General features: G+C 38.8%; 1 protein-coding gene across 10 annotated transcripts in view; it reads left to right on the top strand.

Annotated features, from left to right (window-relative positions):
- Positions 1–25,056, top strand: part of KMT2C (lysine methyltransferase 2C) — a 151,311-nt gene that overhangs the window by 26,840 nt on the left and 99,415 nt on the right. For all 10 annotated transcript variants that reach the window (XM_081931326.1, XM_081931325.1, XM_081931330.1 and 7 more), the window contains exons 2-6: positions 12,026–12,114; positions 15,758–15,896; positions 18,221–18,430; positions 21,387–21,532; positions 22,424–22,533. In XM_081931326.1, the coding sequence (XP_081787452.1) occupies positions 12,026–12,114; positions 15,758–15,896; positions 18,221–18,430; positions 21,387–21,532; positions 22,424–22,533 (694 nt within the window). The remainder of the gene's footprint in view (positions 1–12,025; positions 12,115–15,757; positions 15,897–18,220; positions 18,431–21,386; positions 21,533–22,423; positions 22,534–25,056) is intronic.

Below are 25,056 nucleotides of genomic sequence, written 5' to 3' on the forward strand. Positions count from 1 at the left end.
GTAATGTCCTAAAAACATCTAAAAGTTTTGAACTTCTTTTGAAATGTCTTATGAGAGTTTAAACTTTTTCACAAATGATTTATAGTTTCAACGCTTATTTAGTTTTTAGTTTGCTAGGGACAGAACACTGTTGTGCTGGGATAGTCTTCCCTAACCTGGTGTCCTCTAGGCCCTGGCTGCAGCTGATGGGAGTTGTAGTCGAAAACATTTGAAGGTCACTAGGTTTTGGAAGGTTGTGGTAAGGTGCAAAAAGTTATTAATATGTGCAATTATTGATAAAACTGTCTAAGTATCAATGGTAACGCTGTTGCTTATGACCACCAATGTTACAGTGGTGCATATGAGAGAATAGAAATATATTATGTGTCAGAAGTAGCCAGTGTGCTGCCAGCTAGGTGTTGTAGACTGCAACAGCCGCCATCCATGACCATTTACCTGGATTTCTAGGACTGATGGGAACTGAAATCTAGCAACATATGGAGGGCACTTCATTGAGTTTCTCTGCTCTGATAATTTGATCCATTCCCCAACCCCTCTATCCTACTGGTTTTCTGGCTGCACAGAAAGGAACTAGGTTTTTTTGGCCCATGGAGATGTATGGGCATTTTTTTTCAAGGTTTGTAGAGGGCAATATGTGTATTTAGGATAATGCCAGTGAGAGAGTCCCATTGCCTATTTTATCTGTGACTAAAATTGTGATTGCTCAATAATGTGAAACGGGATTTGTCAGTATTTGGGCAAATATAGTTTTAAAAAAAACTATTTAAAAAATCCTGATTTGGTAAGTGCTTTGAGTTTGCAGAATCATGTGCCCACCAGGGGCTTCTTTATTATCTGATTGGAATGTACTGAACTCAAAACACATTCAGGGAGCTCACTCTCCATCATCTGTTGTGGCACTAAGGGATGTTCCTCCTACAATCCGCTCAGCCCTTTCCCAGGATCCTGATCTCCATTCCCCAAGCCACTGAACCCCTCCCCAGGATCAGATGTTCCTTGAGGCTGCAATTCCACTCCCCTCATCCCACTCTGATCCTCCCACAGGTCCCCTAGCTCCAACCCTCTGATCTCTTCCCACTCCTCTAGATCTCATGAACTCCTCCAGGACACCTCAATGGGACTCACATGGTAGGACCTCTTGGTATATCTACTACAATTTAACTGTAGTAAATCTGGACTTCATGGGCAATGCTGCACCTCAACCCTTAGGTATTAATCCTTCTTCTCTATGTACCATATCTTGGATGACGATAGGAGGAATGGAGATGAAGACTGGATTGCACGTACACAAAGATTTTCCTTTTTGAAGATGAACTGGTAATCAGCATGCCCCTCTTCTGGCCAGTGTCCCCAGTCTCCCTTTTAGAACAGGTGGCCCAAAAAGGGAGATTGTGAGTGGGAAGGATCTCTGTCAGACTGGTAGAGCTAGAGGCAAAACAAGCATTGAATAGTATTTACTGGTGGAAAGCAGCTTGGTTTTATTCTAAACAAGTTACTCAAACTAAGGAACCAGGTGAGAGGTCAGGAGATAATTTACAGCTCCCCTTTTTATCACCTGGCAATTGTAGAACTAGATTATGCAATACTGCTTTCTGGCCTGCTGCATTGGTGGCATTTAAGCCTTGTAGATTGCTCTTATACATAAAAATTTTTATTTTATTATTTACCGCAGTTCTTTCCTTGTCCCCTTAAGCTATCATTACATGCTGTGATCACTTTGGAAATAAGGAGACAGAAACTGGGAAAATAATTCCGAGCATGCATAATGTGGCTGCCAGTTTATTAACTGGAGCAGTGAGGTAGGATCAGCGAATACCACTTCTGCTAAGTTTGGCAGGTGGGCTCTGCTCACATTCTCTGCTAGGATTCAGGGTGAGGGGAAATGTAGAAGGGCCTTCGCTTTGATGGGTGCCTGACTCTGGAATGATTTCCCCTTAGAGTTACATAGGGAAATAGTAAAATGAACTTAGCGAATTATTCTTTTGATGGCTTAAAAAAGGTGTAAAAGGCAATAATATGAAACTGTATTTCACTGGAGTTTTGAACATTTTTCAGTGGTTATAAAACAGCTTCAAACGTTAACACATTTTTGAAAATCTTGCAGGGAAGTTTTTAGACTTATTTATTAAAAGGCATAAATTTAAAACCCAGTCCTTAATATATGTAGTTCTACTACTGGATATTACAAGAGTGTGAAAAGAGAAGTAAATTGTGTGTCCATGTTGTACCTATGTAAACAGAACTTTTAAATCAGTTGAACATTCATTAAAATACCATCAGAAATCTTAAAATGTGAAACTGTATCAGGATGAAAAGTGGTACAAATTATTTAATCAAATTTATTGAATTTTAAAATGAAAGTACAGTGGCAATGTATGCTTCTGTGGAAAGTTATTTAACATTAGATGAAATCTCCACTTCAAAAAAGTAGTTCGCTGAACTGGCCTAAAAGAAATGTGAGCTACAAAGGAGTCAGACATTGACTAGCCACATTTGCCAGCTGTGTGTAAAAGCTACTTTGGACATAAAGGGATTTCACGTTTATTATGTGGGTGGGATGATGTCAGTTTGGTTGATTATGCCCCTTTCAAGCTGCTGTGATAATTACCTGCTTGATACTAGAAGTGTCGAGCCCATTTTCAGTACTTGTTTGCTTTTGCTGTCATGCCCTAATTGCTATATAATTTTGTCCCTGCCAATTACTGCCTTGGAGTAAAATTTGGTGTAAAAAAGTTGCAAAAAACGATACCCATGTAGCCTTCATAATTTTGACAGATTTTTTTTCCAGTTATATGCCTTTATTTGTAATCTTTGAAGTACAAAACCTAATTTTAAGCCTACAGAAGCACCCCACACTTGATATTTGGGTGCACACCAACAGTATACTTTCTCCTCCTTTTTTTCTTTTCATATGGCTGTGAATTAGGGTTAACTAAGTGTAAAAGAACCCAGTTTATTGGTTGTTGCTAGTAACAAAGTACACTTGCTGAAATCATAAGCATACTAGGGCTTGGCAAACTAAACTTTACGCCTTGACCAAGCCTCTATCTCTCAGTTGGTTTCCATTATTATTATTATTATTATTATTATTATTATTATTATTATAGGAGAGAACATTGTTATGTTGCATTTGGTGTGAGACTGAATGCATGAAGGATTACAAAGCACGTTGTATATTAAAGTTGCCGTGCTATGCATGCTTTCCTTAGAGTAAGCCTAATTGAAGATCGTGCAGCGTCTAAGTAAACAGGTATTGGATTACATTGTAAAAGTGTTTCAAAGACATAAAGCCACACAACCTTCTTCTGTCCTAGAGGTGTAAAAGCCCGGGGGGGGGGACCCTCTCTCCCTCCTAGACTTTCCCCTAGTTCTTTTAAATGGAAGATTTGGAAAGTTGGAGGAACTTGGGGCTGGGGAACTATGAAATATTCTCTCTTGGAATGTCTAGTGTGAATATTTTTATGAAATACAATCTACAGTAGTGAATAATTCCTTGAAGATAAAAATGAAGGCTTATATTCAGAACCAGAGATTATTTCAGAAAAGAATGTTGAAAATAGACTTTCATGTTAAGCTGTCTGGGTCTAGGTTTGGAGTACAGTGCTACTAAATGAACTGTTCTGGCTTTTGCCTTAGTTACATTTAGTTTTCAGTCATTCAGTCATTCAGGCAAATAATTTCTGGCAAGTTTGAAAATCCTTGCTTTAAAGTTGTAACTGCTACCACCTTTTCTGCACCTGCCATATGACCAGCCTCTGAATTGCTTAGATCTGTGAATGTGTATAATAAAACTGGTAATTCTTTTAATTGCTAGTACTAATAGTGTACTTCAGGCAGTGATGATATGGTGTGCATGAAAACCACATAATCTGGCTAGCTCAGTTGGTTAGATAGTGGTTCTGATAATGCCAAGGTTGCAGGTTTGATCTCCTTATGGGACAGCTACATATTCCTGCATTGCAGGGGCTTGGTCTAAATGATCCTCAGTCCCTTCCAGCTGTATGATTCTACCATTGCCTGAGGAAGGGTGTTTTGTGTTAGCTCCATAGTGTACCATAGCTGAGCTAAACATTTGCACCTGCTTTCCACTGTTGCAAATGAAGGACAATTCAACAACCTCTTGAACACTGTCTCAATATTTTCCTCAATACCTTTTAGAGAATTAAAAAGTTTTAGTTCCCCAGATAATTGCACTGTTGTAATAATTTTGTCTTCTACATATAAAGAATAGTAGACAGAGATGCCTGCAGGCACCACAGATTTTTTTTCCTTTTCTTTTCCTCAGTTATTACTGAAGAAAATTCATATACCTCAGGCATATGCTAGGGAACACTTTTAGAGCAGCTGGCTGTACTAAAGCTGATGGCGGTCTGGAGCAGACAAACTTTGCTTTAATAAATGGAATAGGATTTCATTTGGTTCTGAAGTCATTTTTTGGAGCAGTGTGATATGTGGATGGTTTAAATTTATGGGTTATTTCCCTAGTTCTGGACAAGTATTAAAACTCAAAGAACTTGCATGTTTTGCATCTGTGTCTGCTGACCATTCCTGCATTGCAAGTGTATGGAGCATTAGGGGAGGGGCAGTGTCTCTGGTGGGGGACACATTGAGCTCCTTCTGGAGTAGTTTGTCTGCCTTTAGTCCCTACCCTGCTCTCACCTCTAACATGGGGCCCCTAGAAGCTGACAGCAGCTCCACCCTGGGAAACCCTGGCGGGCTGGCTATACCAATTGAGGGTAGCCCATGGGTCTCAAACCCTCGGTGAGTCATGTGAGTTAGGGACTTGTCTGTCCCCTGCGTGTAAAGACAGGCTCTGGGGGATTGAGCAAATAAGACCAATAGCGAGTCCAACGATCAAGAAGGTGGTTTCTGCATGTGTTGTTGTGGGAAATGAGGGGCAGATGGGGCTTGTCAACCTGGGAAGATAGCCCATCTAGGAGAAGGAAAACTCTGATCTAAACCTCTGCAGCCTTGTGGGGTATGTTCAGGAGAAGAAATGGCTAAGGAATAAACCCAGGGTTTGTGTTCCCTTCGGCATGAAGGACAGTGGAGGCCGTGGTGTCTTTATGTTATACAGTATTGTTTATTTACACACACATACAGTCTGAGCCTACAATTTAGGGGTTCCCAGCATTAACCACCCCAAGAGGGCCTTCCTTCTCCCATAGCAACAGCCTTGAATTGAAGCAGAGATCAGGCATAGTTTTGTCTTGCAGGCTTTAGCCTGCACCTTGTATCTGGCACAGAGCCACTTTCCTTGTTACCTTTGTTTTTCTAACTGCTTAGAAAGACAAAGTACAGTGGTACCACGGGCTACATACGCTTCAGGTTACATGCGCTTCAGGTTACAGACTCTGCTAACCCAGAAATATTACCTCAGGTTAAGAACTTTGCTTCAGGAGGAGAACAGAAATCGTACAGCGGCGGCGCGGCAGCAGCAGGAGGAGGCCCCATTAGCTAAAGTGGTGCTTCAGGCTAAGAACAGTTTCAGGTTAAGAACAGACCTCCAGAACGAATTAAGTACTTAACCCGAGGTACCACTGTATACTTAGAGGGTCATTACCTCATCAGGAAGCCAGCCTGGCAATTCCAGGAATTGAATCCATGCTGGATCCAGGAATTAGGAGGGGGCTCAGACATACAGCCTATCCTCCCTTCCAATCTCATAACAATATGTTCATAGCAAATTTGTAGACATATAATGTGGTTGAGTGCCACAGGATCTCAAAAGCACCTAACTCCTGTGCCCACAAGGAGTTGCTTATGTACTTCAATGGAAGGGCCGCCTTACTTTACAATTTTAGCAGGGCCATTTACCAAGCTAATTTTTTTCTTGCTATGCCAAATTTGTTAATGAAAGAAAATAATGCAAGCTTGAAAACTCCAAAGAGCTGTTGGTCTTAGAAAGAAGCTTCAAGAGACTATAGTTTAATGTTATGAGCTACAAGCAGCTTCTGTGTGGTTTAATAAATATAATAGTTCAGAGGCAGTTTAAGGAAATTAATGAAGATTATCTTATTTGCCATGTGCTCTAGGAGCAAGCCCAGTAGACATACCTTTAACTCATTCTATCCCTGACAGAGGAAGCTTAGCAAGAGAATACAAATGGTGTGATATTAATTGCCTTTTCCCTTCATTCAAGACGAAACTCAAATTTATTTACCGATTTTAAAATCCAGTTCTAAAGAGCTCAGTGTTGGGTTCAGGAGTTTGTTATCGAGTCATCCCAACAGCCCTGAGGGACAGATTGAGCGGACATGCCCAGGGCCATATAACAGGTTTCATGGCTGAGTGGGGAGATCTGAACCTCGGTCTCTCCAGTCCATCACTCTTATCAACTGCACTACTCTGTGTAAGCTTTTTATTTTTATTCCATTTCCCCCCTCATGGTCAATAATATACAATCTTCGTAATCCTTGCAGTGACCCTGTAAGGCTGCCTAGTTCTGGCCTCCTTGTGTGGTTACTATGAAAGGGTTGCCTTGAACCATAGACTTTCCGGACAATAATTTAAGCTGATAACTATTATATTAAGCAGGCAGATTCATGTAACTAGAGAAGTACCGTATTTTTTGCACCATAACACTCACTTTTTTCCTCCTAGAAAGTAAGGGGAAATGTCTGTGCGTGTTATGGAGTGAATGCCTGCGGGTGGCGGGGGGGATCTGCTGCAGTCGTGAGCAGAGGATCCATGGTTCCCCTTCCTTCCCTCCTCCGTGGTTACAAAGCATGGATCCACATGGATCCTCAGGATTTTTGCATTGGGCTACTCCAAACTCACTGTCAGATCACATGTCTGTGGCCACAGCATGAACCACAAAAATCATATATCCACTATTTCATTTAGAATATTTTTTTTCTTGTTTTCCTCCTCTAAAAACTACGTGCGTGTTATCGTCTGGTGCGTGTTATAGAGCGAAAAATACGGTAGTTCTTACCCTTTAATTCTCTACCCCGTACTAAGTATGTAACATTATAATCAAATGCCCCACAAGTCACAGGTTTAAAAAATGCATGTAAAAACAACACGCCAGAGGAGGCAACATTTGTATATACCGTAGCTACAGATAAATTTGTTATATGCATTGCTACATAGTTTTCAGATGGAATATGAGGTCATGGATTCTGGAAGCTCATACATAGAAGGGAGAAATAAGTTCTCAAAAGTGCCAATTTTTGCTTGAGTCCGGTTAGCTTTTTTAAAAAAGGAACCTGTTTCTCCCTTTTCTTTGTTACTATGACAATGCCCTGGCCCCCAGGATTTTGTATATCACCTTTTGTATATCACCTCCTGGCTTGGCTAAGCGTTGTTGACCTAACATCTGTTGAACTATGTTTGCATTTTCAAATGACCTAATGTTCTGTGTGTTTTCTTTCTTTCAGGTGCACTCTAGTTATTTTAGTAGCAGGGATAGTCTTGTCATTAGACAGTGTGAAGTAGATGCCTCAGGCAGCTGATTTTGGAATTTATGAAAGGGTAGCATACTGACAGATATGTAATGTAAATTTAGACTGTCAGGGAGGGGTGGAGGTACTTGTGTGTGTGTCTCAGGTGCCGAGGTAACTTGATCAGCCTTGGATCAGTGTATCTTCACTTCATCCAACAATCTCAAGGTCCAAGTAGGTTGGTATCAGCAGAGGTGTCTTCTCAGGTACCTTGGTCCCAAGTCATATAGGGCTTTAGATGTCAACATATGCCAACCTTAAATTGGCCATGGTCACAGATAAATGTATAGCAGTACAAGAGTTGGCATCAATTCTCTGAGCAACATAAAATGTTAAGTATATTCAAAAAGTAAATGTATTCGTATTAGCAATCCCCCTCCTCATAATATTTGGAGTTTAGGTGGAGCACAAACTCAGAAGTTGGTGTTAGGTGCAGAATTCAGCATTCTGAGTCTGAATGCCTTATGGCAATGGCAATAAGCTTAAAACCATGTGCAATGCCTAGTGAAATAACAGATGACGGAGAAGGGTTTGTGTAGGCTATCTAGGGCTGGGGATAAGACACAACTCCTTGCCTATTTCCATGATTAGCAGGAACAGAATGAATTGCAGCATGTGCTTAATTTCTAATAATGTATGCAAGTTGTTAAATTCAGTTTTTTTGATGAATTTGGCCTATTGTTTATATTTGATGAATGGCGATATTATAAGCCCAGTTTAACTACGAGATTTTTGTGGTATGTTCCTTAACGTTGTAATGAACAATCCTGTAAGGTGCTTGCTTTTTATATAGCCCCTATTGAGGTCATTATGGGCTGGGGAAGATATGATGGTGGGTAGGGATGTGTCATTTAAATGAGTGTTGGTCAAAAATTTAGTGGTTGTTCCTCTTTCTGGTTTCTTCCTCATCCTTTGTGACCATAGTTGCCATGTTAACAAGCCATCAGCCCATGTGGTACTGTTGCTGAATGAAAGGTTGGTTCATAATATTACACAAATCAGAAGGAGCCGCCTGGCCTGAATTGCTGAAAGTTGGGTGGATGGCTGGAAGGTGTCTATTTGCCTTGGTTGCATCTGCCTGAATTCTTAATGCAGCACAACAGTGCAATAATCTAAAGTCTCCTTTCCAGACTTCCTGCCTGGGAGCCAATTTTGAATGTTTCTACTTGGTGTTAGACAGTAAGAGAGATTAGGGACTCTTGTTGATTTACCACTCACCACACTCTCCAGCAGTCTTCCTGCCTGGAGCTGACAGAGGTTATCTCTGGGCTAGTGTTGAGGACCCCCAGGATGTTGCCAAGGCTGCTTTGTGAGGATTTTATGGCCGACATGACAAATGACAGCAATTTGCACCAGCATATCCTTGGCCTAATTTGAAGAGTGAGGAACTTCATTCATGGAGGCCAAATGCCAGCCCTCCAGGCTTCTGTGTCTGTCCTGGGGTGAGATAGGGCGGGGCTTAGACTGGTAATAGGGCTATAAGAATGTAGAGCTCTGATGTTGCTTCAGCAAGAAACAAACAGGGTGAGCTGGGTGTAGTAGCAGCATCTTAAGAACTGTCCAGAGAGGCTTTCCTGACAGTACCCTATCTCTCACTTAAGTGACAGGTAAAAACTGTTTTTATCTGCCCAGGCCGTCAAAGCTTAAGAGATTCGGATTTTTAGCATGAAATCTTCTGCATCTCCTTTTTATACTACGTAGTCTTAACTGCCTCCTGTTATTTGTTTTCCTGATTTTAGTATATTTTATGCTTTTATTTATAAACTTCTCTGAGAGCACAGCAGAAGAACAGCCAAAGTGCTCCTATAATAAATAAACAATATTTCTACATGTTGAACATAATTCTGATTCCAGCTTTCAGAGCAACTTTTTCATGCCTCCCCCTTTCTAAAAAAAAAACCCTCTGTATTGCTTTATATTGTAGAACCGTATACTATTTATTCAGATTGCTTTTTGTACTAAAACCCAATTAAATTAAAGTATAAATATATTCTTCCAACTTCTATTTTGTAATTTCCCCCCAATGGAGCTATTTTAAACCTGTGCAGTAGTTGGAAGGTCTTTTGTAGTACAGTAAATGCAAAAGAAGAAAATTGCATGAAAACACCAGATGTGGGTATGTTCTCTATTGAAAAGAAGTAATTATATTCAATTAGTTCAAACCTGTGATTTTGCTAATGTTAAATGCATTGCTTGAAATGTGTTTGGGGGAGGGGGACACAGTTGAGAAATCATCAGTGTGGCACATTTAAAAGGTCTGCGTGTGTGTATATGTGTGTGTGTGTGTGTGCCGTTCTTTGCATACTAATATATGCACTGTAGGATGTAAATACAAAAGTTTACATAACCTGTGAAATAAACAGAAGGAAAATATTTTAATCTAATTGCCTAAAGGTTTTCTATTGGAGGTGAAAATTTTGAAGTAATTTGGTATTAGATGTGCTTTAAAAGTACCATTTTAATTTTTATGCCTCCATACTCTAGTAAAACCAGTATGCATAGATGCAGATGCTGTGATTAGAAGCAATATGTAACCTCTCCTCTACATTACTTTTTGAAGATTTTAGCTATTAGACCACACTTGACTACCCTTCCCATACAATAAGAGCAAAACAGCCTTTCATAAATGTTGCTATTTCTAGGGTGTACTCCTTGTTCAAGTGGGATGAGCATGAAGTAATTTTTCACCTGCTTACATTAATTTTCTTTTGTCTTTGTCCATGTAGAATTATACCCTCAGAAATAAAATATAACCCAAAAGTTTACTTAAGTAGAAACACAATATAATATTGATACTAAAAGAAGAGAAAGCAATCATGTATGCAAATGCGGGGACAGAAGCTTACATGTGCAAAGAAAAGAAACTCGCAGTGTATATCTAATATGGTGTAATTAGATTCAATTTCTCAAGTGTGCTACTTCCATGGGTTGATTGTGTACATTCTCTTGAGCATAATTATGGCAATCACAAAAATTTCATTGAGTTCAGTTTTATTCTTTTTATTACTTTTACATAGCTGTGTAGTGTGTTGTAAATCTGAAAAGTTGTGAACCTGACCTGGCAGCATTTTAAACTTCAGCTCCTGTTAGTATATGCAGTGGCGTAGCGTGGGTTGTCAGCACCCGGGGCAAGGCAAGTAATTTGCGCCCCCTAACCCGTGGATTTGCGCCCCCTAACCCTACCCCCCAGATGTTGCGCCCGGTGCGGCCGGCTCCCCCTACGCCCCCCACGCTACGCCACTGAGTATATGACCCAATAAAATAAAACTGACATGTTTCCAACTCCTTTTCTTGTCTCTCCCATCACCCTCCTTTCTTAATTCCGACAGCTACTTTACTACTCCTTTTAAAACTTCTTTTTCACTGTGGCTAGCACCACCCTTCTGCTCTTTTTTGACAGCCAGATTATCATAATTTTGGAAATTCAGTCATCCTAGATTATATCTGAAAAATCTGGGTAATTTGTGTGGAGATTTAGATGCACAGTTTTTAAATTCTCATGTAATGTTAATCCAATTTCCTATTGTGTGCTGCAAAACCAGTATCTCATCAGATTCTTCTGTTGTGATGATATATTGGGTTACATTTTCAAAGATGATGGCATGCTTCGTCAGAACCCATTATTTGTGGTGTGGTGTTTGAGTAAAATTATTTCCAAATATATATATATATATATATATTTAAGAGTGTGGTATTGTTTTATGAAGAAATAGGATTATTGAAATATTCTTTTGTGGCCAGTTAGTTGGGTAGGAGTTCTTTTAAGATTACTATAACCTCTGCCCACTTGCTGAGTAGTTTTTTTATTGACTATAAATTTTGAGTTTTAATATGCCTGAGGAAAGGTGATCTGATATGTATGTTGTATTATAACAGGCATAATTTTGCATCAGGCAATCCTCCTGTATATGAGAGAGAAGGGGGGATGGAATCATTTTTTAAAATGATACTATATTATTAATTGTATTTAAAATATTTTTCAAAAAACTGCTGCTCAACTAATCTCAGCACATTTTTAGTCAATTCAAAAGTTGTGTAATCTATTTATTGATTTAAATTTTGCAGTTCTCTTGTAATCTTCCAAATAATATTATCTGAAGAACTGCACTGCTAGTTAGTTGCTTGCAAGTGTGCTTTGGACGTAATGTTTCATGAGCAACTGCTTCCTTCTCTCTCAGATGGCAAACTACTTTTGAAACAAAGGAGACTTTCAAAAACAGTCTTTGATAAAAGGGATGTGACTACAGTTTAAACAAAGAGAGAGAGAAAGGATATTGACTCAATGAACCAAACACTTTCAGCATTCCTAAAGTAGCTCTTTGGACCCAGCCTATGTATTTTTGATCTGAAACTTTCAATTGTAATAGAAAATGCAATGACCAGGTATGAGCAGATGGACTGAGTGGTACAGCCTTTCTCCTAGTAGCATATTCTATCTATCGGTACTATTAAAAATAGATATTTGGCTTTTAACATTTATAAATATCTGCTAATTTAATATTTAACCATTCAGGTGATTTTCTTTGTAGTTTTGTATTATTTTTTATTCTATATTATAAACAATCGCTTATATTTCATAGGCCTCGAAGTAGAGGAAAACCTGCAGTGGAGGATGAAGACAGCATGGATGGTTTGGAGGCAGCAGAAACAGAAAACACTGTGGAAACTGGTAAAGGCACAAGTAGTAGCAATGCTTTCATAAATTTTGGGAATATGGGCTGTTTTCCTAGCATATATCCATATGCAAGGAAAAACAGATATAGAAAATGCAAGTAGAAAATGTATCTTTTTTTAAAAAAAAGGTTTTTTAAAGAAAAGTGTAGTTTGAGAAGCATGAATTTATTGAAGGGTTAAATTCAGTGGGCTAGCAGTTGTTGAAAGTAATAGTAAAAGCATATTCAATACACTTATCTCTATGGAAAAAGAGCACAAAAGATTAAAGAAAACAGACATGGAATATTTTTAAATGGCTTAAAACCAAAGTGGAAAATTAGAAAATCAAAGAAAGGACAGGTTATTAAGACTACATTTGTACCTGACTACAGATGCAAATCAATTTTCAGTCTCCTCCACCTCCAGCATTCTGGGTACTGATTAAAAAACAAAACAAAAAATGGTCCTTCAGTGCAATCCTACATTGGACAGTGTGCTTGTGCAGAACAGCATATAGGAAGATACTTCAATATAGGCAAAAGCCAAGGCCACTGTCTCTTTGCTTCTAAATGATGATGGCCTTAGCAACAGCAGCTCCTCCATGTCTGCCTAATAGGTCTTAGAATGTTGCTTCCATGTTTCTTTATAGATGTCTGATTGACTTGTTTTTCTAAGTGAGGAGGCTTGTGGAACCTCCCAAGGCAATGACTTCCAATTCCAGGCACTGCTGCAGAAAGATCCTGTTCCTCATCAGGCAGCATGTATAAGAGTAGCTCAGTAACAATCTTCAGAAGTAGGCTGAAAGTTTTCAAAATATAGCTAGATTTTTTTCCTAGGAAATATCAGTCTGGTGTAACACAGTAGTTAAAACTGATTGCTCATAAAGATCCTTCCAATTAAAAGCTTTTGAAGTTATTTAAAGGTTTGGTTCTCTTGAGACTACATTAAAATGCTTATGCTAGCTATTTGAAGCAGTTTACAAAACAGAGGCAAGAAAAAGTAAAGTAGTTTTTACTTTTAAAGTTTATCTGTGGATATTTTCAACAAAATTCTGTTTGAAGAATTGGCTGTTGCAAATTCAATAGAAATTGAATTTTATAATTTAATCTTTTAATCCTTGCCTTTCTCTTCAAATCCTCATAAACCACTTAACTCTTCTTTATGGTCATTAATCCTTCCTGTTGGTCTCCTCTATACTTTTTGAGACTCTGTTATAACTAACAAGATCTGTAAACTGAGAACATCTTATGCATCAGATTAGTGTTGCCTTTGAATGTTATAGGAAAGCACCTTATGATAAATCCATCAAGATTAAAGTAATTCCATTTACAGCGTCCATCTGTATTCTTCACTACAATGAATGGTCTATTTTGTCAACCAAAATCATTTAATCACACCCCCCACAGCATATAAATACCCAGTTTCAGTGTCTGAATACAGATGATATAAAATTAGTTGAAAGAGGTAAAACCATATATCTGATAAGTATATGACAATGGCCAATTCAGTATTGTCTTAACCACTTGAAGAGGGTAGGTCCTGTGGAGCAGTTTTAGCTGGTTGCAGGAAGTTAGGGTTTAGGTAGATGCAGAGTGGAGAAAAAGAGAGCAAAAATTTGCTTCCTCTCAACATGTTTATGAGGTAGGAAATATTGTTGACTGGATGTGTTCAATACAACTATAGTGAAATCTTCAGAATGGTGATGATTTGCCTTCCATCAGCTGTCATGCGCCATTGGCTAACTTCCATTGCTTTGTATATCATAGCCTTCATGCTGATCTGATAAAAAATCAATCTTTTAAAAACTAAACTAAAGTCTTGAACTTCAAGTCAGTCACTGTAACAGATGGACATCTTGTGTGATCATTGAGCCATTCAAGGGGTTGTCAATTTTTTTCATGGAATATCTCAATGAAATTTCATTGAGTTTCCTGTAGTTGTACTTCAACCACATTGTATGCTGCCTGATTAGTTTCTAGTATTGTATTTATGTCTTAAGTGGAGCTCTTCAGCCTCATTTCTGGGATGACTTTGAATTGATTGCTCATGAGTCTCAGACTGCTTTCATCCTCCTAAGACACATAACATTCAGGTCAATCCACAAAGCCTTACCACTGGACCAGAATTATTTAGATCGCATCATAGGAAGATGTTTTCTTACTATAGGATTTGCATATTTCCTTTGCTTACTTGAGGACTAGTAAATATATTACACTTTATTTTTGTTAACGTGCTCCTCTGGTTTATTTATTTGGTTGCAGAAGACCTAATCTGAAACCTTTTCTGGAAAGGTGCTATTGCAATCACACAGGACATAAATTTATTTTAATTAACTGCCATCAAATAAATGGTTTAACACCAAAGGTTACATATCCCTAGTAATGCTATGCCTTTCGACAGTTTGAAACATGTTTTTGGATCAGTTTAAACTAACTGTTTTCCTCTATGCTTTAATGCAGTTGTTATCAGTAATATGGCAGTTGGTTTCCTTCCCCCTCCTCTGAAATGTCATATTATATCCTATGCTTTATAACATGGGTATGTTGAATTTTAAATTATACCATGTTATTAGCTGCAGTACTTTATAGCAATCTGTAGTTTATCTGTGTACTGTATTCCAGTTTGATTTTGCTTTTCACTAATTAGACTTGGTCCTGCAGTGTGCCTAGGCTTGCTGTTGTTGCAGACAGCAGATATCCTATGGAGGAAAAGACCTGAATGCTGTGGTGTATTTCATGTTATTCAGTCTGTTAATTATTTCCTCACTTCAATTGCATATGCCCAATAGCGGAAAAAAGGTGATTTAATGAAAGATGGAACTATAATAGTCCCTATGCACTTATCACTACAATTCAAATAATTCGATATGTAAAATTTGAAACATCACACAAATTGTGGTGTGAAACTTTAACATGAAGCCCTTCAACCTGTAAAAGTTCAGCAGCAGATTTGGGATATTGATGAAATAAGGATAAATAAACTAAAAGTTGCTTTATCACTATTTGTATTTCAGTACCAAAACTAACTTTAGAAGAACTTGTGGACATAGAAATGTTGTTAAATTTGAACGTAGTTTTCTTTTGTAACATTTGCAGTTGCAGGCTTTTGAAGTAGTTTTTTATACTTTTGAAACAGTATCTATGTGTCTAGTTTATTAATTTTGTGGCCCTTGTCAGTATTAGTCATAACTAAATGGTGACATTTCTGTTTTTAAAACTGTCATTATAAATGATTTAAAAGATAAAACATATTGTTATAGGCATAGTCAGAATTAAAGTACAGTGGTACCTCTACTTACGAATGTGATCAGTTTCGGGGTGCCATTTGCACCCCGAAAAGAAGTAGAGTGCCGCTTCTGCATGTGCGCGAAGCACGCAGATTGCTTCTGCACATGCGCATGCAGTGAACCCAAAAGTGTTTACTTCCGGGTTTGCCGCGTTCGTAACCTGAAAAGCCGCAACATGAAGCAAACGTAACTCAAGGTATGACTGTATCAATAAATACGGAGGGTAGCATATGTTTCCATCTGGATGTTGCAATTGCAATGTTTTTGAATACAAATAGAAAAACAGATTATGTGCATAGGACAATGCTGTGCCAGATTCTCCTAACACTTAAAAGTATGATCTTTAATCAACTTACTCTCTTTTGTCCATCAGAAATCAAGGAACAATCTGCAGAGGAGGATGCCCAAACTGAAGTGCATGGTGACAAGAAGCTAACGCCAGTTCTTCAGCGCTCAGTGTCTGTGGAATCTGCAAGCTCCATTGCCTCTGTTGGTGTTGAAGCAAAAACCAGGTTAGAAAGAGAAACAGGCAGATGCTGAGTCAGTGGTGGGGGAAGGGCTGGGATCTGAACAAACAACACAGAAAATGCTGGGATTTATTCTTTGGCAATCACGCATAGCCAAGTAAGATTGTCTTCCATGAACACAGTCTTAACAGTGAGTCCACAAGTGACTGTGGATGCCAATTCTGGATCCACGCATCCTTCCACAGTGGGGACATAGGTTAAAGGGCAGGAGTTGATCGCAGTGATGGTTTGTCAAACGTGCCTTCCTCTTAGTGCATTTCTCCCTTTCATCCTGAATTTGAGCAATCTTCAAAGTCTGTGACACCTTTGGTAAAGGCTGTTCTCCAATTGGAGTGCTCGCAGGCCAGTCTTTCCCAGTTGTCAGTGTTTATACTACATTTTTTTGGATTTGCCTTGAGAGAGTCTGGGACTACACTCTTTGCAGCATCATTCTATTTTGTAGCATTAGGCTGTGCTGGCAACTGCTATATTTGAGATGGATGACATAGTGTGTAGGGGGAGCAGGAGTGGAAAAGCATGTTTGCTAAATGTTGTCGTGTATCAACCAACTTAAGTGGTTGTTATCAGTGTTGTAAGATATTGATGCAGCAGATTAAAATACTCCTGGAAATGTGTGTGTGGATTTAATAAAACAAAATACAAATCTTTTATTTTAAGAACATCGGAAGCTGCCTTATATCAGAGCCAACTTTCTTTCCATCTAGCCCAGAATTGTCTACTTTGACTAGAAGCATCATTTCCTTCTTGTTGCAAGCCTAAACCTGCTTCATTACAAACATATAAATTAATGCTGAATATTAAAACGCACACACTCTATTTGCCATTTACCTGATTACACTTCAGTTGCAACTATACCAGTAAAGGAGCGAGTTGTCCCGAAAAGTACATACACATCTTGACTCTCAATAGAAATTCAGCTATCCATCAGTCATTTGGAAAATTGCCATAGCAGTTAACCTGATGGCAGTGCTTCACAGTGTAGGAAATGTAAATATCTTGAGGGTGTTTGATGCATTTAAATACAATAACTGCACTTGGATAAAGATTAATTGGACATTTTTCAAGTGTGGACTTTTGTCCCTTTATATTCCTGTGTGACCACATGAGAATAGGAAATTTGAGAATTTGAGTTACGTTATGTGATAGAGTGGTGCAAGTAGGCAGATATTGATTATTCAGTGGGTTTTCAGCACTATATTATGAGGAGCAAAGATGTTTCTTATTTTTATTATGTATTTTGTGGTTTTAATAATCAAATTTTACGTTGTGAACCACCATGAGATCTATGGATGAAAGGCAGTATAAAATTTTTAATAACAACAACAATTTACTGTACTGCGGTGCCTTTTGATCAAGCTCCATTTCCTGAGGCTACTAATGTGGGTTTTTATCTTATTTGAATACAGTTATACCTTGGTACTTGTACGCCTTGGTACTTTTACGTTTTGGCTCCCAAACGCCGCAAACCCGGAAGTAGGTGTTCCAGTTTGCAAATGTTTTTTGGAAGCTGACTTTCTGTGGCTTCCAACTGAATGCAGGAAGCTCCTGCAGCCAATTGAAAGCCATGTCTTGGTTTTCAAAAGTCAAATGGAGTTCAGGAACAGATTACGTTTGAGAACCAAAGTACGACTGTACTGTATATAAAATGCACATTAAAGGAGCTATATAGGACAATCAGAATAATAGACTGCCAAAGTTTGTTTCACAAATTACCGAAGTTTATCCAGCAGTAGTGCATTCACTGGAGTTGTTAACTTTCAGTTAAGGTAGAATTTAATTTTTAATATCTATTTATCACTGTCTAAAGTTTTAAAGACTACTAAAATGTAGTAATAATAGCCCCATCATTCTTATTTCAGTAAAATGCAAAATGATGAACAGATGACATGTTAACTATTGCTCAATGGCACTTTATAAAATATTTCTGTTCTGAAAGCCTAAGGATTGCGTAACTTCTTAAGGTGAAAACTGGGATATGGAAGAACTTATTAAATACATCAATCAATTAAATTCTTCCTTTGCCTGTTCACACTAGACTGGAAGACATTCTTAAGTTGTTTATAGTACTTAAAGGCTAAGGCTATGTTCTTTTACAAAATTACTAGGGAATAAGTTTTATTGAAATCAGTAAGAGTAGCAACATGAGAATGGGACTTTTCAGTGGTGACTCCCCACTTGTGAAATGCTTTACTGAGGGAGACTAGCCTGGCACCATCCTTATCTATTTTTAGGTGCCAGGTAAAAGCTTTCCAGTTTACCAGGACTTTTTGTCCTTTTGACATCTCTGTTTTTGCTTTCTGACTCTCTAGCAGTGAACAGCTCTGCGCCTTTTGTTATTGTGGGGAACGAAGCTCATTGGGACAAGGAGAACTTAAGCAGTTTAGTCCAACACCCGGGTTTATCGCTCCATGGAGCAACCAGTCTTTAAATAAGAGTGAAACTGGTGACAGCAATGACAGCATTTGTGAGAGTACTCCAAGGCAGAATTCAGTCCTACGCAAATCAAGAGGACAAAAGAAGTAAGTTTTGTTTATGCTTACCAAAATATATACTATTTCAGTTCATGTTCTAGTCATCTGACTTGTAAGTAAATGTGCAGTAAGACAGCCTGCAGTTAGGGTTGCCATACGTCCATAATTTTTTTGTACTTTGCCTAAAGTTAGGGCTGCTCAACAACTTTGTGATACAGTGGTGCCTCGCAAGACGAAATTAATCCGTTCCGTGAGGCTCTTTGTATAGCGGTTTTTTCGTCTTGCGAAGCAAGCCCATTGACAGCTTAGCGGATCAGCGATCAGCTGTTAAGCGGCTTATCAGCGGAACAGCTGATAAGCGGCTTAGCGGCTTAAGAAAAGGGCGAAAAAAGCGAAAAAACCCCGCGGGGGGATGCAAGATTTTTTTCGTTTTGCGAAGCAACCCCATAGGGGAATTCGTTTTACGAAGCACCTCCAAAATGGAAAACCCTTTCGTCTAGCGGGTTTTTCGTCTTGCGAGGCGTTCGTCTTGCGGGGCACCACTGTATTTCTATTAAAAAAACCCAACAACTTTTGGGGTGTCCTGGCAACCCTAGCCTAAGTAGGTGCTGAAAATGAAAAAAACCAACATATTTATGACATAAAATATAAGGGGTCTTTGTCAATAGAAAGTGTTTCAGGAAGCAGTAGCAGCAAAATACATTGACAATTCTATTTAAACAAGGTCAGTTAGATACTAAGGTGACAAAAGCCAGTATGAAACAGTGGCTAACCCAGGGCAGGCTACCATGTAACTCCAAATGTTACTATACTCTAACTCCCATTGGCTCCAGCCAGCATGGATAACGGTCAGGGATGATGGGGTCCACAGATTAGCCAACCCTGGCCTATGGTGTTAGATTTTGATGAAGGAATCCAGGTTCAGTTCCTTGGTCAGGTATTAAATTTCTGTCCTCCTCCCCTCCTCCCGAGGATGCACAGGGCAGCTAACAGGGTTTCAAAAAGTACAATCACATTACAATCATAATTAAAATACTAATATAAAGATCAAAATACAGACATGAAAACGTAATGCAGTTGATGGCAATAAGGCCTAAGTAGATAACTTCCTCACTATGCGCCAAAACTCAAGTGAACAGATGTGTCTTTGATTGATGTTTTGAAGCAATCTGAGATGGGGGACAACTAAACTTCTCCAGAGTGGAAACTTCATATATAGGTGGCTCTGCTTCATGTCACAACCCAATGGGCAAATATTAGTAACTGGATCATGAGCAGGGCCTCCCCTTCAGATCTTAAAGTAAGGGTCTGCAGATGCAGAAAGTATTTGGGCCTCAAGCCATTTAGAACTTTGCATACTCATACCAGCACCTTGAATTGGTAGCCCCCCTGTCTTTTCCACATGCTCTCTGCCAGCACTGCTAGTGCTGTAGTCCCTAGCATTAGCGATCTGTCTTTGGTTTGTGAGTTGGGGGGGAAGGAAACTTGCCTGATGCCCTCATCATCAATTTTTAGGTGCCAAGCTATAAGACCTTTTTATTCACTGAGGCCTTGGGTAGCTAAGCTGACCTCTGTGGTGCTGCCCATCATTTTAGGATGGGTAGGATTTGTCATTATTATTTTCCTGGTTGGGCATTTTAGGCATTTTGTATTTTATGTTGCTTTAAATATTCTTGTTTAAAATGTTATTTTATCTTGTTATGTTGCTTTGATACCTTTCATATAAAGCAACTCACAAATGTTATAGCCAATAATCATCATCATGCTGGGTCAGACCAGCAATTCTCCAGCATTTTGGACCAGAGATATGCTGGTCCAGCTCTACTGAAGGTATCGGAGGTCAATCTAGGGTCCTTCTGCACTCAAAGCAGATGCTCTGTCACTGAGCTATGAGTCTTCAGTACTATATACTGATGAAATAGAGTTTTTCATCAGTATGTAGTACTGCAGATTTTTAAAATATAGTTAGGAGTTCCAATTTATTTCACTTTTATCCACAGCAAGCTGCTCCTTAAGGGGCTGCTTTGCTGCTCTTTGGACTCTGTGGTGCTGGCTGATTAGTAGTTGCTTTTGTAGCCTATGGGAAAGTTCAAAATTAATTTAGCTTGGAACAACTAGCCAGCTCTGTCCCCTGAGGATGGTGATGTAATCATACCCAAGTGCCATGCTGGCTGCTGTCCAAGTTTAGGTACTAAAGCGATTGTTGTGTTGGAGTTCTCTGATTGGTGGCTAACCCTGGACTGCTGCCAATAGAATGAAGCAGTAAAGTGGGAAATGAAACAATAACAAAATGAAGCAGCCTTTTAAAGGGACTTAAGGTGGACCATTTTAATGAGAATTTGGATGGTCAAAACTTACAAGTGTATTAACTTATTTTAATTTGCATGGCTATGCTTTCTTTTACTTTCACCTGTGGGTATCAGCTTTAGCTCTGCCTGTCTGAATGCTCGTTCTTCTATAGAAATAAATTACTTAGTTGTCCGCACATTAATCATTTTCAGTTTGACATCAGTGAAACTCAAATGCACATTTAACATATATGAAGCTGGTATGGTGAGTTCAGACCACTGCTTCATCCTACCCAGCACTGTCTACTCTGGCAGTAGCTTTCTCAAGTCTTGTATAACTTCTTCTCCCAACTCATGCCACCCCAGTAACAGTGTCTTTTAATTGCGCTTTAGATTCCGAATAACATAATATTTCATTAGATAGTAGAGACTATTTGCTCAAGATACAATAAAAGTATAAACTGATCTAATAAAATATTGAAGCAGGATTTACTATGAGCTGTGAGTTAGCAACGTGAGACCAATGCACAATAAAGAAGCAAGTTAATCTAGAGTATACTCATTTCCTAGGTTGATACACTTGTGTCAGATACCTGAAAACCTGCCAATATGTATTTCTTTATTTTTCCATATAGTTTAAATGTAATTTGCATCTGGTATGTAAACCCATGTTATGTTAATTGCAATCATTTAACCAAATCTTGTATTCCACACAGAGAGAAGTCTCATCAGAGCATAACATCTTGTAGAAGTATAAGCACTCAAACTACTCCTGATGATCAGGTAGTCAAATTCTGGGATGAACTCAAAATGGTTGGCTTACCAGATGACATTGATGTCCAAGCCTTATTTGAGCCAACAGGTAGTGTACTACTAGAATATAGCTCCATTCAATATATTGTATATTTTACTTATCGTTCAAATTGAATGAAGTTGTTTCTTTGAAAATATCTCCTTCCCTCTCCTTTTAAAAGGAGAAAATATAGGGAAAATGTTATTATTACCACTGCAGATTTACTGGTAAATGTAATTCCCATTCTATCATAACATCAATAGTGAATTAGCTGAACAGATACTAATACATTTCAGTGGGTGTATATTTCATAGAATCATAGGATTGATTCCCTAGATGACCCCCTGGGTTATCTAGTCCAACCCCCTGCAATGCAGGAATCAATGTCTATCTTTAAGTTCTAATGTTCTTTTTTTTAAAAAGAAAAAAAGTACATTCTTTCAGTCTAAGGATAAAATTATGTCCTTAGAGAGAGACAGAATACTTATTTCCCTACTTTGCTATAAGTGGTTGTGGATCAAACTTAAAGTTATTTGAAAGACCTGGAGTTCTTAACAAATTAAAAATGATAATTTTCTTCTCCAGTCATTATGTCAGTTTAGCAAAGGGGTCAGCAAAGTTTTTCAGCAGGGGTCTGGTCCACTGTCCCTCAGACCTTGTGGGGGGGCCGGACTATATTTTGAAAACAAACAAACAAACAAACAAACAAATTCCTATGTTCCACAAGCAACCCAGAGATGCATTTTAAATAAAAGGGCACATTCTACTCATGTAAAAACACGCTGATTCCTGGATTGTCTGCAGGCCAGATTTAGAAGGTGATTGGGCCGGATCCAGCTCCCGGGCCTTAGTTTGCCTACCTATGGTTTAGCAGATGCTATCTATACATTTTCCCTTTTGCTGTTCTGCAGCAAAAAGCTATAAAACTAATCAATTCATTTGCTGATCATCATATGTTAGGTTACTGCTGGGCTCATCACCGCTGTGCGGAATGGTCACTTGGAATTTGCCAGACTGAAGAGCATCTACCAGTGAGTGTGGACAAAGCTGTTGTCTCAGGGAGCACAAAAGTGAGTTCAAAGTAATTAAGATTCCATCTCTCTTAAATCATTTAAAATAATCATTCTATTATAAAATGTTAGAATTGCAGAAAAAGCAACCCTAATGGAGTACTGATTATTTGATTATTTGAAAATATGTTTTCCTGTTTCTGAAGTGTGTCACTTTCAAATATTAATTTGGATGGTAGATCCAATGAAGAGAGAAAAGGAGTATTGTGTTTGTTCTACTAGCAAACCCAGCTGGCAAGTTCTTCTGTGGATTAAATATTCAAAAAAAAAGGTGGAGTTAGCTGGTGCTTGATTCACTTCTACTGCTGATCTAAATGGCACTATTTCTGTTCCCAGTAAATGCAATTATATCACTCTGCTCGTATATCAGTATCAAACATGGTTTATTGTCACAAGAATGAGCTTGTGCAAGCCTTGACATCAAATGCTTTCTCCTCACCTTTATTCTCTGGCATGGTCACAGGGAAGAATTTGACGCTTTTGCTATGATTATTTTTATTAAACATCGTTCATTTTTATTTTTGAACTCTAAACTGTGGCTGATCTTAACTATTGTTTGTTGAAACAAGCCCATTTCATGACCCATGGCTTGAAGCTGGCATGCTTAAGATAAGCCAACATTTGTCAGGTTTGGATCACATGACAAGCTGCATTTATCTAAAATCAAAGCAAAATCTTTTGAACATGTTACAGTTATGCCAGCAGAATGAGTATGCAAACCCAAGACCCATGCAGGCTTTTACCCATGGTTTGTGTTATCCTTCAGATGAAGCCTATGTGTCCCCAAGGTGAGACAACCATGTAGTAATTCCCCATATTTCCTCCTATCAGAGCTTCAAAGAGGCACAACTTCAGGTTGAGTCCTCCAGGTGTTTTCTGCATATTAAAGTACCCAGAGATTTTGATCCAGCAGATTCACTGGCTTGAAACATTGTATTTGTATTGTAAATTGTATTTGGTTTTCAGTAAGTGTGAATTGTGAAGTGTGAAGTGATTTTACCAAAAAAAAACCCTTTTTTAAGTTGGAGCAAAGAAGGCTATAGTGAGATATGATAAAGATTTTCTAGGGTAAATAAGGAAAAATATCTTTATGAACAAATTTTAAATTATTTGTGCATACCGTGTCTTCACAATTATACTGATAGGAAGAGTATAATAAGGCTTGTTTGTGAATCATTTTTTGAGATGCAGTGGAACCTCGAGTTGTGGATGTAATCTGTCCCGGAGGCACGTCCGCAACTCAAAGCGTTCACACCCAGAAGTGCTTTTCTGTGTGATTTAGTGCTTCTGCGCATGCGCGAGCGGTGAAACCCGGAAGTAACCGTACCGGTACTTCCGGGTTGCCGCATGATGCAACTTGAAAAGACGTAACTTGAAGCAGATGCAACATGAGGTATGACTGTATTTGAAACACTTTTTCACAAGTTGTTCTATTTTCTGACTCTAGACATTCCCCTTCCTCCAAAAACATCCCAATTGGTTGGAATTTTACTGTGGTTTGGAATCTTACTGTTCTGATGACAGTATTGTGGATTTTATATGTGTACAGATAACTGTACTTAAAGGTTTTTGATAAGTAGTAAAAGTAATGCAAAGGTTGTTTGAACTTGGCTAATTTTTCACATATTATTTATTTATTTTTGTCTTGCATGGTAAGCCATGAAAGCTTAACCCTAAATATCATATGGCAAGAACATTTCTGTTCTATTTGGAAGGTTTCCCCCATCATTCTCATTGGTTGGAATCCAAAGCGATAGCATTAATCAGGGTCTAATAGGAGATTTGGGTGCTCTTCTGTTTTTGGGACCACTGATCCTGATTGGTGAAGGAACCTCTATGCTCACAGCTGATGCAGTTCCTCTCAACAAATGTTACTGGAGTGGTGTAGGGCTTGGGGTAGGGCTTGACTATTTGTGGAAGAATGGAAGCCCTTTTGGGAATACAGTAGTACCTCGCAAGACAAATGCCTCGTAAGACGAAAAACTCGCAAGACGAAAGAGTTTTTCGTTTTTTGAGATGCTTCACAAGACGAATTTCCCTATGGGCTTGCTTCGCAAGACGAAAACGTCTTGCGAGTTTGTTTCCTTTTTCTTAAAACTGTTAATACCCAGGGAATCCATGCTTTGCAAGACGAAAAAACTCGCAGAATGAATTAATTTTGTCTTGTGAGGTACCACTGTATGTGACGTGGCAGCTAAAAAAGCCAATGCAATTCTGGGCTGCATCAATAGGAGTATAGCATCTAGATCAAGGGAAGTAATGGTGCCACTGTATTCTGCTCTGGTCAGACCTCACCTGGAGTACTGTGTCCAGTTCTGGGCATCACAGTTCAAGAAGGACACTGACAAACTGGAACGTGTCCAGAGGAGGGCAACCAAAATGGTCAAAGGCCTGGAAATGATGCCTTATGAGGAACGGCTAAGGGAGCTGGGCATGTTTAGCCTGGAGAAGAGGAGGTTAAGGGGTGATATGATAGCCATGTTCAAATATATAAAAGGATGTCACATAGAGGAGGGAGAAAGG

This window comes from Podarcis melisellensis (assembly GCF_964234715.1).
Source record: "Podarcis melisellensis genome assembly, chromosome: 12".
In the NCBI taxonomy this organism is placed as follows: domain Eukaryota; kingdom Metazoa; phylum Chordata; class Lepidosauria; order Squamata; family Lacertidae; genus Podarcis; species Podarcis melisellensis.